At 42.9% G+C, this 16939-nt stretch overlaps 1 protein-coding gene across 1 annotated transcript in view; it reads left to right on the top strand.

The window, feature by feature from the left end:
• Positions 1 to 3662: 3662 nt before the first annotated feature.
• Positions 3663 to 16939, top strand: part of snrka (SNF related kinase a) — a 48171-nt gene continuing 34894 nt past the window's right edge. Inside the window, 2 exon segments of the mRNA XM_054621693.1 lie at positions 3663 to 3899; positions 4683 to 5396. Of these exon segments, the coding sequence (XP_054477668.1) occupies positions 4808 to 5396 (589 nt within the window). The 5' untranslated portion in view covers positions 3663 to 3899; positions 4683 to 4807.

Here is a 16939-nt window from a genome sequence, read left to right as displayed (position 1 = left end):
GGGATCACACTGTAAACACTATGAGGCACTGGGGCCCTGGTTGCCAGCTGTTGGTGCCGAGGAGCTAGTGGTCAGCTCACTCTTTAAATATCAAGGGGGTTGGGGGCCCTCACATTGTAACTGCTGAGGGGACTAGGGGGCATTAGCGGTTGGCTTACACTATGAGGGGGCCTAGTGGTCACCTTGCACTGTGCCCACTGGGGGCCTCGTCGTTCAACGTCCTCCAGAAGTCTTACGCCTGATGCTTGAAGGCAACCTGGTAATCCAGGCCTCGGGCACTGGCCCTGGTAGCCTGGTCCATAATCCGGTCGTGCTTGTGTACTTGGACCACGTGTCATTCTCACTAGGGCAGTATGTTCCCAAAGCGCTTCAACGTCAGAGCAGTTTGGGTAGATTGACCTCTGCTTTTAACCCATCCTAAGCATTTTAATTATACAAATAAAACATGCAAACCAGTGTCTTGCTTATAGACACTTTCTCATATGGATGGTGGGAGTAGTAGGAGCCAGAGATCAAACCACCAACCTTGTGGTCAAAGGTCAACCCGCTCTACCCACTAAGCCACAGCCAGCCCACAGTATGCCACATGTGGTAAATGTGGGGAATATGAACTTGAAGGAGACCGTGAGAAAGAACCAGAGTGCCCCCTTTGCAAAAAGAATCATGCAGCATGTGAGGCTATCTTTCCAAAGAGAGTGAAGGAGACATAAATAATCAGCTTTAGACCTAAGAAAGGACATAAGCATGAGGAAGAAAGACCCGGAATGGTGTGAGACAGGAAGCCAAAGAGGACAAGTCAGACAGGAAGCATGAGGAATTTTGCTTTTGTACGGGTAAAGATTTGGGCATTGTGGCAATGGTAATTAACTGTTCTGCTGGAGTAGAAGGAAAATCTGAGAAAACTGACATAATTATAGATGCAGCAAGATGATTTCTGGGTTTGAGTTTCTATTGAAGTGTGCAGCATTGCTGAGAGAAGCTTTAAGGCTCTTTCAAGCACCTGGGAAACAGAGAATTTGGAGCAGAGTGGGAAATGGGTGGGAGGGAGTTGTATTGTTGTACAACAGAGGGATGCAGAATTAAATACAGTTGTTGTCCTATTTTGCTACATAAGGAAAGAAAATATGTTATATGTTGGAGGATAAATTTAGGAGTCTCACAGCCAGATAACAGAAGCTGCTCTGGAGTCTGCTGGTTCAGCAGCTGATACCTCTGAATCTCTTTCCAGACTGCAGCAGGGTGAACAGGTTGTGGCTGGGTGGGTATTGTCTTTAATATCCTTTGAGCTCTTCGCAGGCACCCCTTGTCACCAATATCACTGATGCTCGGTAGATGGGTACCTATGATTTACTGGGCAGTTTTTATCACCTGCTATCACTTCATGTTCTAGGACGTTGATGTCAGGATGCTTTCTATTGCTCCTCTGTGAAAGTTAATAAGAACTTGGCATGGGAATTTTGCTTTCTTAAGTTTCTTAAAGAAATACAGCCGTTTATAGGCTTTCCTCTTAATAGGCAGTGATGCAATACTTTGGATGTTGGCTGTCATTTAAAACAAAAGAAGAAGAAGACAGCATATACATGGTCTCATAGTTATGATCAGACTTATACTATGACATAAAGGTTCATTATGACAGCTTTAAGCGAAGAATTGGGACCCTCTTGTGAGTCCTAAATAGCCCCTTGTTCTGAAGTTCCTACTGGGCTCAGTGAAGAGAAAAGTTCAATGTATTAGTCCCAGACTGGTATGTGACATGCTGCAATGTGATCAAGATGCATTAAGCTGATCATTTAGCACAAAAAAAGAACATACAAAAACAAAACAACATTTTCAACACATTTACATTTTTTTCCCATCAGACAAACTACTGTGAAAAAACTGAAATTTTGAGAACAGTGTGTCAGTTGCCTACTTCACAGTGTGGTTACCAGTGAAATACAAGGCAACACTCCCATCTTGAGTTCAGAAAGCAACACTGCCAGCATGTTTTTTATTGCTGTGAGTATGAAATCAACCAAATCCTTAGATACTTAGATACAAATGTAGATACATGTGTATATATAGTCAGTTACAAATAAATATTGTATTCAAAAGATAAATAAAAAAATCATATTTAAAGCATGGCCTATCTGACTGACAGCTCAGGTCACCTTGTCCTTGTCTTTCACACTGTGGTTAAAACCCAAAGTACCTACAAATGGATGAAAAATTGAGGCTAAAAATAGTAGCCTGTGTTAATAAGGTGTTACATGCTGCCAGAACAGCTTCAGTGCAAGTCTCTGAACGCTACTGGAAGGATGAACGCCATTCTTCCCAGGAGATTAGGACAGAGAATGCTGCATCATAGGATAAAGTCCTATTTTGCAGTGACCTTCTCCTCTGTGACTCAAGCTGTCAGTCTGTAATGACACACATGCACTTGCTGACATTTTACCATATTACTTAACTGAACTTGCTCAGCATTTTTAAAGATGTCAAAGAGACACAGGAGGGTAGGGTATGCTTTTTAAACTAATCGATATCACTATGACACTTCCCCAGTTGATTGCTTAAATTTCAGACAATAACTTTTTTGTATTTCTAGTTTTAGGAAATGTTAAGTTTAAATATGCAAATGTGGAAATATCCCATTTGAGTTTTGGTGAATTCAGGAGAAATCTACAGACGTGAATAGACAAAGTAGTAAAATAAACACCTAAATGTGTATTTTAGTCTGAAAGAAGACATGTTATGAAAGCGAAATAGCCCAAATGTCCCAGAATTGACCTTAATCCGTGGTTTCTCCACTCATTTATTTGGGTCTACAACTGGAAAGGCACTGAAGTGGCTAACGACATTTATTAATGGCTTCATTGCAATATATATATATATATATATATATATATATATATATATATATATATATATATATATATATATATATATATATATATATAGTATGATATGTGAAAGTTGATAGATGCTGGTATCAAAAACAAATGACCTATCCGTCACTAGATGTCACTGCAAGCCATTTATTGGGAGGACCAATAACACACGGGCAGGTAATGGGTCCATTGCACAGAAACGCAGGCTATGTAAACCTTGTAGTATGATAGACAAATACACTATAGTCACCATATCAGGTGTTGTCGCCTGGTATTAAATGAAATGAAAAGCCATCAGGGCGACATATTGGACATACTGATCATCTCAAAACACACCTAATTAAAACCATGGCTTTGATTAAGGCCAAACTGCCAAACCCTTTATCAATGAGCTATAAATAATAGTGTTCCGCCATTCATTGTTGTGTAAATAGAATAACGCTTCTGCCACCTTTCCCAATCAAAAGACTTCGTTTGACGTCAGAGTTGAATGCGGTTGGCGATGCTCTTGTGCTGCCTTTCGGTGGTCCCCGTAAGGACCAAACTCTGAGCTTCCAAATAGTGAACACAACTTGTCAAACTTGTCCTGCAGGAAAGCAAACAATAATAACAACAATAACGAAAACGTGAAATGAAAAAAATAATTTCCTAATTTAGCAAGATGCATATCTTTTCCAAAAGTGGACCTAATTGTCGAACAGGTGTACGGTGATTCCTTCATGCTAATCCTGGCAAAATCTGTCAGTTCTGAAAATCTCGATACTTTTTTTCAGCACGTGAAGGCATCATCACAGCCCCACCACCGCGGCTGGGAGGATACAACGATTCCGATTCGGGCTGCCGTTGCCAACGATGCAATGCCTGGTTTTACAGATGATCCCCAGGCATAGGCACCCTCTGAGTGCCGCGGTCACCTCCTCGTCTTCTCTGACAGTTCGCGATAGGCTTCAGTAGAGAGCACCCGAAGGAGCCGAGGCACCCGGCGGAGACCGGACTCCGGGGCTTTATGTTTACCGAAGCGACGCTGAAGAGGTGAGCTGCGAGAGCCGTGGAGTAACTTTAGCTTGCTACATGCTAACTAGGGCTAGCCGTATGATATGTGAAGCACCCGTGTACCTGTATGACCAGCGCGTTGTTGCACCGCTAGATGTAAGTGTTAAGAGAGTATTGCTGAGTTGGGGTTTTTGGATTAGCTGGCGACATTTAAACTTGGAAGAACGGAAGCGGTTCGCGTAAATCGGCCGGCGAGCTAACCCGTATTAATCAATGAACAACGAGCTAGCCCCCTGGATACGTGAGGCTAACGTGAGTTGTTGGTGCTACCGCTGGGCCCGTTATGCAGCTGACTTCTACACTAGTCTGTCAAACCCCGCAGTTATAGCCAAACAGCCTGCTATACATTCGACTATATAAAGGGTTTGATTACAGTTTAGGAAACTTGGTTCATTGTAGCAGCACGAGGCGGTACGCCGGGATAAATGAGCTAACGTCAGGGCAGCAGCCTGTCAAAACAAGCACAACGCCTCCTCTGAATGTGCAGCAAACAGGGGATTCAAGTATGAAGTTTTTGTGCGCTAACGTACATGTATAATAACATATCCAAGCATTGTTCTGCCCAATGCCTCACTATGAGCAGGGGAGGGGGTGGATATATTACTATTGTCATTCAGATGTCACAAAGAGGTGATTCTGGAAAATGTTTTACATTTAACTTTTGTTATGCTTAGATTCAGGTTATGGGACAACTTTGCCTGTGTAATGCAATCAGTGTTTATTTAATTTGTAATACATGTGTGTGTGTTTCCTGTCGTCTAGGAAGCTGGAGCCATGGGTTTGTCCCTCAGCCTTCGATGAACTGAACTAAGCTGGACCCCCACAACTCAGCCAACCTGCCCCTGCCCACAGCGGGGGCTCCCCTCCACCTGTCGCCGTCTCCAGCCATGGCGGGCTTCAAGCGGGGCTACGACGGCAAGATCGCCGGACTGTACGACCTGGACAAGACGCTGGGCCGCGGCCACTTTGCCGTGGTCAAGCTGGCACGCCACGTCTTTACCGGGGAGAAAGTGGCGGTGAAAGTGATCGACAAAACCAAGCTCGACACTGTGGCCACGGGCCACCTGTTCCAGGAGGTCCGCTGCATGAAGCTGGTCCAGCACCCCAACATTGTGCGCCTGTATGAAGTGATAGACACGCAGACCAAGCTTTACCTCATCCTGGAGCTAGGCGACGGAGGGGACATGTTCGACTACATCATGAAACACGAGGAGGGTCTGAACGAGGAGCTGGCTAAGAAATACTTCGCCCAGATCGTCCACGCCATCTCCTACTGCCATCGGCTGCATGTGGTGCACAGGGACCTAAAGCCAGAGAACGTGGTGTTCTTCGAGAAGCAAGGGCTGGTCAAGCTCACCGACTTTGGATTCAGCAACAAGTTTCAGCCGGGGAAAAAGCTGACGACCAGCTGTGGATCTCTGGCGTATTCTGCACCGGAAATCCTGCTGGGCGATGAGTATGATGCTCCGGCCGTAGGTATGCAAATCATGTAGGCTGATGAATAATGCTAAAGCAATGGAATGAGTCACACTGTTATTTAGAAAATGGCAGCGAGAAGCAGCTCTTTGATTCAGCCCATTTCTGAAAGTCGGGCTTGCTTCCCCCTGGCACTAACCCAGTGTTAAGTCTACCTATTTAATCCCTCTTCTCCCCAAAAAGCACATCCCTGTGTCAGAACACAGGCTTTTGGCATCAAACTACACAGGACATCTTTATCCAAGTCCTATGAAAACCCGGCGTTTCGGCACAGTTGTGTAATGAGGTCGGCAGTGTGGCTAACACCTGTTTCACACATTTTCGGTCTCACCTTGCTGTAACACCTTGGCTGTTAGTTTCCTCACAGAGCCCGAACACCCGTCCACCACGGCTCTTTTTGCGTTTAGATAGCCTAATTCGGGACGGCCATCAATCCCACGCCAGGGCCCCTGTGCTATGGAATAATCAGAGTTGGACTTGTTTTGAATACCAATCTGTTTGTTCTATTAGCATTATGCTGCTAATGGTACTTGACACTGATCATTTTTGCAGGCCCACGTGGGCCACATGCTACAAGGTCAGCTCCTCTAACACTGATGTCCGTGGGTGTCCCATTGCACTGAATTAACTGGCTCATTGATTTTCTACAAGGCTTGACAGAGCGCAGACAAACAGATCGCATGTCTGTCCACTGATACGATATCTCTCCCATCAGGTAGCTTAAACGACGGCAAGAACACGGGACTAAGTCCAGCTCTTGAATTGGATAAGGAGATGTGCCCAGTTAAGCTTGTTTTTCGGCCGGTGTGGTTGCTCATGTGGTGTTAATCCTTAAGGGAGTCTGAAATCGGTCTCATGATTTGTTTGTGCACGTAGAAAATTATTTCAAAGGCAGTCAAATAGGCATTATTTGCGTTCCCTTTTTTCAGTCACTGTTCTCACCAACTTAATAGGTGCGGCACAGGCAATGAGGAAACTGTGGTTACTTTTCTCATTGAACTTTACACACACACACACACACACACACACACACACACACACACACACACACACACTCATAGTGACCTGAGGGTCACGGCATGTTGGGTTCTTATAGAACATTACTGAACTGTAGTACGAGCTGTGATATGTAGGACTGGATTTTTCAGTTATGGTATTCTTGAATGTGAAGTTCAGTTTTTAATTAAAGGGTTTAGGGAGCAAGACTACTGAGTCTGAGTTTAGTTTAATTGATGAATGTCTCAGACTGTTTTGAGGGCTGAGATGCAGCATCATTTCTATAGTTTGCTCTGTCTGTCACTATTTCTCTGACTGCTGAGCTCTTGAAAATCTCCCAAGCAGTAAAACCTGTTGTGTTACTATGACAACCGGCAAACATGTTGTCACATCGTTTCCTGCCGCATAACCGCATGTTTGAAAAAGGAAACTAAAACATAGTTAATGTGAATGCTAATTTCGATTTTTTTTCTTTTTTTCTTTTTCAATGTGGATAAATGTTATTTAAAAACGCAAAAAAATGAACAATGATATGATGACTCCTGTCCTCTTCCATCCCAGGGTGTCATGAGGGCTCGACACTAAGGGTTGCCAGGTTGCCTTATGCATCTATTTTTGGAAATTGGCAACCAATTCTTTGCCCATTTTTAGTCTGTAAAAAGAAAAACGAGGACAGCAAATAGCAAAATTTCCATCCAAAAATAATATTATTTTATATTTGTTGCTTGAGTGATATTTGAATATTGCTGTTAAAGTCAACCAGAACCAGACGACGTTGTGAATAACTGTTGGTACTGTTACTGTTACTCATGCGCACAGGCATCTGTTATAAAAACAATTGTGACTCTATGGTGAAATGTTGACCTATCTCGTCAACATCATAAACCAATGTGCAAGGTTTGTGTAGGGAGGTGAACCATTCAGGTCAAGACCGTAATAATTTCTTTCATGGTGAAATACGCAGCTATTTGATTCATAATGTTGTAAAACCAATGAGCTACCTCCGTGAACATTCCTTATGAGTACCATAAAGTACTCATCTCAAAAGACACTCAAATCTCTGGCTGGATCCCTGCTGCTCTCTGGGGACAATGTAGTTTGAAGACATGTTCTTCAAAAGCTTTCCATACTCAAGAATGTTCTGTGCAGTCCTCAGTTTGATATCCAGCCTCCATTAGGGTCTAGGGCAGGGGTGTCCAAACTACGGCCCGCTGGCCACTTTTAATTGGCCCGCTACAAATTCTAAAAACATAATGGAATATGGCCCACACATGAAACTTGCACTTAATGCTGCGCTCACACCAAAAGCGAAGCGAATATTTCGCACGTCTAGTTTACATGTAAAGTCAATGCACAGATGCGAATATTCGCGAGTAGATGCGAACTCGAGCCTGGCGGCGCGAATCAGGTGAAATATTCGCGGGACGCTGTGTTGCGACAGCCAATCAGCGTTGAGCTTCTCCTCCTGTCACTCCGTCATCGATCCGAGCTCCGTTCACAAAACAGGCATTTTAAAAGTGATTTCCTTCTCCTCCTGCAGAGAGAACTAACAAAACATGAATTCTGACTTTTTACAAACCACCATCATTATGTTGTTATTTCAGCGTCCCTTTTTGTACATTTATTGCAATTAAATCACAGTAAAATTGTTTATTTTCGGTTCATACGGCTCGAATAAATCCACAGATGATGTTATGAACTCAGACAAGATGGCGTTTAGTAGACGGCGTTTAGTTTCCCAGGATATCTGGGACTGCCACAACAAGTATAAAGCAGAAATAGTATTTATTTATTGCATGGTTGATGGTGAAATAAATGGATTTGTTGACAGAGGTTTCCATGGAGATAAGCCCCGCCCCCTCTCCGGCGCATCTAGCGCGAAAGACGCGAATAAACACAAACGGATGACCTAGAATGGCAGAACCAAAATATACCTCACCTCTAGTGAGTGGCCCAGCCTTTCGTATATTTTTCTATATGTGGCCCTCAGTGAAAAAAGTTTGGACACCCCTGGTCTAGGGTCTGCTACATGGTTCGCCCAACTGTTGAGGTCAGCATCTGAAGACTAGGAGTCATCATTTATCTTATATCATTATTCCCCCACGAGCTGTGCGTCGAGCTGTTGTATAGCTGCACGATATGCCTGTTTTCCATTCCATGAATTTGTAGAGGCCACCATCTGCACTGGTTGTGCTGAGAGGCCCTTTGCCACCCAGCACTACTCAGTATTATTGATAGTCACTGGATGTATGCGGCACACTATACTTTATTGTGCTGAGCTAGGCTGTTTATGGGCCCAACGAGCTGCGCTCTGTGCCAGGTAGCTGCTGTGTATGTGATGCACTTAGGCACTGAGGTTCTACTTCTGGCCGTACTATACAGCCACAGCCCTCTGCAGCTGTTGTAGTGTTGAGAGTACTTGGAGCCACTGATGGCCACTCTCTGGTACTATGCTGTCTGTGCTCCTCTGTGCATCAGTTTAGTAAAGTGTTGCAGAGGCTGTTGTGGTGCCTGTGATGCTGTGGTCAGAGCCATTAGCCTTGTGTGTCTGTGGCTCTGAAAATGAGTGTAATGAGATGAAATAGCTTATTGGCCTTTTGTTTTGTCACGACACTGGAATTTCTAAGTTTGATACCTAAAGAAATTGTTTTTTTTGATACCACAGGAAAACATCGAGGGAATTAGTTTAGATTTTTATTAGAAGATTAAAAGAAAATGGATAATGTTGGGGTTTTTTTGCAGCCCGTGAGCCGTCGCCACACTTCTCTTCCTCTATACCGCGCTGCTTTGGACTGATCAGATTATGTGGGATGAAATTAATTTTGCATCGAAGGTTCAAGGAAGCGTTTCAGCCTTAGGTGGGTGGACCATCGGGGGCATGCTCCTCCAGAAGAACATCGTGTACATTTTTAGATGAATCAATCTGGTGCACTTTGACAGCAAAATGAATGGGCTAATTCTGTGAAGAGCTGTCTGCTCTAGTAAACAATGTAACCGCAAACACATTTGTTTGTATATGAATGGTGATGACGAGTCACCCATTGGTTGGTGGACTACCGTTTTGAAGCCACAAGTTCGTACGTTATGGCTGTCAGCATCTTTGATCTTTGCAACCAGTGAACAGGAATGACCACATTTGGACTGCGTTGGAGTGACTTAGAGTCGCCGCACATGACTCTGGTAGCTGTAGCGACCAGTCAATGTCATCGTAGCTTTTCCCGAAAGCATACCCCGCTTTATGGTCTATTTGACTCTAAATGCACCATAATATACTAAATGAACATCATGCTGTATTGAAGAAGACTTGAAACTAGAGATTTACTGCTGTATTGTCATTCCTTGTCCTTGTATTTCTTCGTTACATGAAACACAATGGAGGCGGGATAAAGTGCAATGCAATCAATCATTTCAGAAGGTGATGTCTTACCCTCACATTCCAACTGATAGCGGATACAGGTTACAGCTTGTATTAGGAGGTTCAACATATTCACACACTCTATAGCTGATGACCCGTATCAACCTCCCCACTGTGGATGTGTGCCCGCATCCTGCAGGGCTGTTTGGCAGGCCCTGGTATCTGCACCACGCGGGCATCAGGACTGTGTCTCCAGAGAGCAGCCTCCTAATTGCAGCCCTGCTTTCTGTTGCCCGCTGCCAATAAGATGGGAAGAACAGTTAATCCACGCTATTGTTTGGACCGGGAGAGGGGGAGAGGGGGAGAGGGGTGCAGGATACTGCGATTACACAGTCCTGTGTTGACATAGACTGGCTTGCTTTGATTAGAACTCATTCATCTGGTTCCCACCGCTGGGCCGAGGACCATTGTCTGTACCATTTACTCCCTAAACAAAACGTCTGTAAATGTTTTTACTGGAGTAATAGTTTACATTATTACATCAAATTGCATCGTACACAAAAAGCCTCTAGACACCCAAAGTTTCTGTCATCTCCCATTAGTAGTTTAAATGATATATTATAAGCTGCCTAGAGCTTACGTTAGTGTTAGGAAATGAATCAGGTCATAAATCCCTCTCTATATCTACTTTATTTAGCTGTATTTATTCAAGTTTCTCACCCAAAACTCAATTTTACAACATTACATTTGAACACAACATGATGGCATTATAATTGACCTTCTCCCAATATACATTTTCTTCTGAATAGAACTTAATTACAACATACTGATTAAGTCTGATTAAGTAAGTAGTTTCATATGTGTTTTTTGGTTGCGTATTTTGGGCAAATTGCAAGCTTTATGTTTTCTTCACCGACGCTGAAGAACTTCCACACCGACAACATGTTATGTGTGTGTGGCTGTGACGTTACCGTGACAACTATCATTATTAATCTGGACTAAACTCCGTGATGCTTTCACTTGATGTGTGAGAAAATGTAAATCACAGCCCCTTCTGTCTTGTTTCTGGTGTGCTTATTTATATAAAGCTCTGGTCCTTTTGACTCAGATGTGTTAAATGGTGAGGGGTCACAGAAAGCCTTCTATGGCCCTACTGGCTTCAGTTTCACTACCATTAGAGAATATCCAATGGAAACAAAAAGAGACGGTGTATAACACTTGTATGAATGTTGTCTGGCTTAGCTTCAATGTTTACACTTGTATTTCTGTCCCAGTGAATCTGTTTTAGCTCCTCGTTGGGTTGCGTTTCATGGTGCTGTCGAGCAATGTTAAGTGTTGAAAGTGAACCCTGGTGCATAATAGTAATGCACAGCTAACTGTTCAGTAATACAGCCACTGTGTATAGGAGACTATATGATGCAGAATGAAGAGTTGTGTCTTTCTTATGAATTTGTAGGTCGGATCGTGAGTGCAGCACTTTGATGCTCCCACACCTCCGGCGGCCTTTTATTTATCGTTCAGCTGCATGTCGCTCGGTGCCCGAGGCTTTTTGTAAATGCCGACTGGGATGGAAAGATGTGCATGCACAGACACACAAATACATACACTCTAGTGAAACAGTTTTCCTTGTCACGTAGAGGTGTCAAAGAGGCATGTGTTGCATAAGTCAGCATGTCAGACTGACTGACTGACTGACTGAAGGGTTGTAGGAATTGTGCACGGACAAACAGGTCTGTCAGGATTCTACTAAAAACATTCGACGGCGATGACATGTTTCTCTTTTTCCCAGTACACGGCACTGTCGCGGTAAAACAGTTGGCACAAAAGCAACAGTTCAGCCGTCACAGCAGGAACAAAAAATGTAATAGATAAATATACGTTAGTTTTCTTTTTTGTTTTAGAACCTTTAAACCTAGCTCATACTACACTAGCTACACCCCTAGCTAATCCTGGTAACTTGCAGATACATTGTTTCACTAGCTGTTTTTATTTATACAGTGGAAACCGCTTATAGTGATCACTATAAGTCTGGGTCAAATAATCACTATAAGTGGATGAATATTATAACCTTTTCTTTTGGGGGTTTTCTTTATATCTCCTGCATGTTAATGTAGAGCTTTATGAATTACTTTCGTTGTCTCAACATTTTCAGGAAGTGGAGAAAGTTTTGGCAAAAGATGAAAATCTAAAATTTGATTTAATTCATATATTTCCTCTACCCCTTTAAATCCACCAGTTTTTCCCAATACTCCATATCCAAAATATTGCTCAAAACTTTGTCTTTGACCAGTGCGGCCCTTCTTGAGCTGGGCTAGTCCTGCTGTTGTATCTTACTTTTGGACCCTGCTGTACGGTAATCGGTTATCAATTTCTTTTTCACCTTCACAGGGTCTAAGCGTGTCTGCAGCCCATCTGCAATATATAGTTTTGTCGCCGCAATTGCCTTTGATGGAAGTGGTATGACAATGTGATTAGAACTATTACTGAATAGATGTTCCAGTCTTAATTAAGTGGTTAAGCAACTGTGTGCCTGTAAAGCTGGTTAAACTGCAGAGGGACATGAAAGTGTGTCTGTGTGTGTCCCACTTGAACTCTTTGGGGAAAAGAAGCCTTGTAGTGAAGCTGGATCTCAAGGCAGAGAGGGAGGGTTGTGGACGAGGGTCGCATATGAATGTGGATTTGGGAATGCCTGAACACGTAGCCCACATCATATTCTATATCCAATAAAACCAATGTAACTAATGACGCCAGGAGTTGGCAGGCTGAGGCCACGTCCACACTAACCCGTTTTCAAATGAATCCGCATATCTTTTTCTGCGTTTGCACCGAGCGTCCACACTACACAGCGTTTTAGGGCGCCGAAAACGAATAAGTTTGAAAACTCTCCCGAGGACGGAGAAGTTTGAAAACGCCGCGTTTTCATGATAGTGTGGATGACTGAAAACGAAGAAGTCCGAAAACGATGACGTAGGCACCGGCGTTCGCTATTTGATTGGTTCTTAGCAGTTATGACTTGACATTCCCTGATTCGTCCCCCCCTTACCACGTGACCCTTTTCCGGAAGAGAACAACAACAACAACAGCCTTGATACCGATCGACTACCAGGTTAATTCAACAAGGATAATGTGGTATTTGTTACAAATGTTTGTACATAGACGTTCAAACATGTAGGGACTTAGGACCCAGGGGAGCACAGGTCACCTATGGCAACCCGGAGGGGGTTAGCGGTCTTTGGCTTCAGCTGGAATCAGCTGATGTGGAGCGATTAGAGCTGCGTGTCCCGCGGGTGTTATGATTGATTATTATCAGCCCTACAGAACGGAATTCTGACGGACTTGTGTTGACCAAATGTAGGGACCCATAATCTAGTAAACTTCGTTTAATGACTGTTCATTTAAAGTACATGTGCTGTCTGTGTGGGAGAGATAGAGTTAGACCTGCAGTGATGTAACTAAGCTTGAAAAATAAAACTTCTAAAAACTTCCACGAAATGTGTCTGTTTGAGTTCATGGAGGAAGATTTTAGAGGAAGTTCAATTCAGTTTATTTTGTATAGCCCCGAATCACAAATTACAAATTTGCCTCAGAGGGCTTTACAATCTGTGCACATGCGACATCCTCCGTCCTTCCCTCACATCGGCACAGGAAAAACTCCCCTAAGTTCCTAAGTATCAAGCACGATGAGTATCAACAGTAGTGTAATCGTATTATCTGTAACCAAGCAACCAATGTACTTCCTGTTTACACCGGCATGCGCATGCCCAGTGTACGTGAATAGTCACGTGATATTCGTTTTCAGGGGAGCAAGTCTGGACGCACATCATTTCGAAAACGATGCTGAAACGCATGTGTGGACGGAGATCTTAAAACCCCGTTTTCATTTGAAAACGAGTGAAAACAGGTTAATGTGGACATGGCCTGAGTTGGCTCGATTTCCATTCTCTGGTTTGGTGTACGAGCTTTAAACGGTTTGATTTCATGCAAAACGACAGCGTTGTGGTGCTGAATCCAACTTGTTTCGCATTACATTACATTACGGCTCATTCATAGGTTCGCGCTTTTACTGGGATTTATAAGAAAAAAATAAATATCAACCCATTCACACACGGATGACATCTAGTAGAACATAGGTGCCAAAACTAATAACAGTCATGCAACAAGTCCACACGATGGCAAGGCTGTCGGGAGCGTCACCCATTGATTTGTGGACTGCTGTTTTTAAGCTTCCAGTTCGAACCACCGACCCTCTGATTGATGTCAACTGCTCTCCACTATTTGGACAGTGATTAGTAACGTGACGGCTCTTCATAGGTTCACCTTACTGGGATTTATAAGAAGAAAAAAAATAACAACCTGCCAACCTGTAAATCAGGGTAGCCCGCCCTTCTTTATACCCTTTATGGTCTATTTGACTCTAAATGGAGCATAACTTACTAAATGAACATCATGCTGTATTGAAGAAGACTTGAAACTAGAGATTGAGACCATAAACTCATGTTTACAATGTTTACTGAGGTAATAAATCAAGAGAGAAGTAGAGTAATTTTCTCATAGACGTCTATACAATCAAACTTCCTTTGGAACCAAAAGAGTCGCCCCCTGATGTCCATTATAAAGAATGCAAGTTTAAGACACCTCAGCGTTGGCTTCACTTTACAGAACACCGGTAGCTGCCTGGCCGAAATGCTTAATTATTTCTCCTTTTACACTCTTGCTCTGTTTGTTTACCAGAAAGTTTGTGTGTTTTTGGGTGACGAACCAGACATCAGACATGGAAAAAACTTGTAGAGAAGTTAACCTGAAACTACGCCAACATGGCAACATTTTGAATTTGAAGCTGTCAAAAAAAGGCAAAGTGTTAACACTGCAGGAGCCACCACACTAGATCATTGGTGGGCTCTCCCAGTCTCATTTTGTCCCACTCCGCAGCGGCTGCTGAGACAAGTGCAAGTTACGAATGGATAAAGCCCCCCCCCCCCCAAAAAAAAAAATACAAAGCAAACTAACAAAAACAAAACGATGTGAACCGAAGCGTGGATTTGAAGAATCGTTACACCCTTAGTAGACCCTTAAACCTCTTGCATACATTTAAAAGCATACGAATGCAGTGAGACAGTGAGTCACTGATATCCTTTTGCATTACTGTGTGAGTGAGTGATTTCTAGAGCCAAGGAAGGATTGAGGCCTGCTAAGGCACGGCGGCTGAGAGAGCAAATGGTCAGCTGTCAGTCAGTTTGTTGGGGATTAGTCAAAGCGCGCCGTGTTTCCAAGAGAGCCAGACAGAGAGAGGGAGAGACTTGTACGAACCAATGGGGTGACAGGTGGCCAAGGTTGGGAACTAACTGCTCTGAGTCAAAACTGCTGGACTTAATGTCAGGATGAGGGGCCACATCGCTGACAGGCCAATTGGTCCAAAATATTTCATGAATTGGAGTAAAATGTTTTTTTTAATGCTCTGTGTGTGTGCAACTGTTGGATTTTTCACATTTCTTATATATTGGCTATATCTCTGCTGACGTATTCTCCTGACATATTATATCAGTCTAAAAATGAAGTGATGAAGAGTGTCATTTTCTAAGTTTTGTTGTGACTTTACAAAAATCGCAATGTATAAAATACTCATCCTTGGTTGGCCTTAAAAACAATTGATCAATTTGATTAAAAACATTAATGTTTTGAGAAATACTTGATATTACAACTGTATGACTGATGTACTGTTGTAATGTTGCTTTCCATTGACTGACACTACGGTTGGTAACCCATGGACAGGTGGTTGCATTTCCAAGGCGCATGAAGAACAGTGCAGTATCTGAGCTGTGATCTTATTTTTGCCTGCAGTCACTCATCTGTTGCCTCTGCACTCTAAACTGATTTCAACCCTCTGTCAGACTCGGCGTCGGAAAGCTTAGAGTGCACTTCAAAGTCATTAACATGTGTGGGTGGAAAGGGCCCTTTTTGATGTGAGGGAGCTAGAAGTGATTGTGATGGGCAACATATTTGCAATATACTATAGTCAGGATTAACTTGTGACCTGGGTTTGTCCCTGGGTGAAAAATGTTAGTTTAAGGTTAGCTTGGCTCTGAGAATGTTGGACAACTTGTTTAGAATTCAGGTCCAAGTCTAAATATGGGCCCTGTGTTGAGAATTTCAAACCCTGGGGGAGTCTTGCTCCTAGCACAGAGTGACATACGCTGCTGTATATGGAAAGTTAGTGCAGGTAATCAATAAGATATTGACGGATTAAGGAGATGAATTTGTTCTTCTACAGCCGTTTGTTGAAACAGAGGTAACCCTGCTGCATTTGAGAAGCTTATAGTGTAGAGATAACGACGCTCTCTCGACAAAACTAAGACCGGTGTCTTCATGGAAAACACAATTTCTTTAAGAAACATGGACTTGGTTGATTTCTGTTATTTGTGACTGCAATTGTGGCATCAGGTCATTGAGTTGGGGCTGTATAACCAGGAAAGTGCTTCCAAAACTACCAAAGAAGAATGACCTTGTCTGTCTTTGGCTTGACTGGCAACTATGTTTTGTGGGGAAGGCATGACCCGTCCTTCTCGGCTTCTGATTGGCTAATTCTCACCCTAACCCCAACCAATCTCACGCCTAACGACTACTAGCCAATCAGAGGCCCAGTAGGGCGGGGTCATGCTTCACCATAGCAGGATTTGTAAGTTAGTGGACCGGCTGGACTGCAGCACAGCGGGTGTGACAGTGTTTCTGCTGGTAACATCTTTGCCAGCCAACTGTTGGAAACGGCAGTCTGTGCTTGTGAAAGCCGCTCCGTGCCCATCTACATGTGTGCCTGAACTACAACGCCAGTGTGCGTCTGTCTACAACGATGAAATGTACAGACATTTTTTTAAATCAACTTTTTAATACATTTTTATCCAGCACAAAAGTTTAAAGCAGACTTCTGTAAACTATGATATTAGTTCTTTACAATAGCCTATATCTGAGAACATGACTGCTACAAATACTACTGAAAAACGTAAATAATATGAATCAGGAAGTTAATTAAACAAGATAAATTGTAAAAGAAAATAAATGGATAATCTGTTTTTATTAATAAGTGTCTTGTAAAAGCGAGAGGGTGGATTACTATTACTATTTCTATCAAATCCTGATATTTTATTAATGATTAAAAAATATATATTATTTTTAATTTATTTTGTATATATATGCATTT

This window comes from Anoplopoma fimbria, chromosome 20 (assembly GCF_027596085.1).
Source record: "Anoplopoma fimbria isolate UVic2021 breed Golden Eagle Sablefish chromosome 20, Afim_UVic_2022, whole genome shotgun sequence".
NCBI lineage: Eukaryota > Metazoa > Chordata > Actinopteri > Perciformes > Anoplopomatidae > Anoplopoma > Anoplopoma fimbria.
Note: the sequence above shows the minus strand (reverse complement) of the source record. Positions and strands in the feature narration are given on the sequence as shown.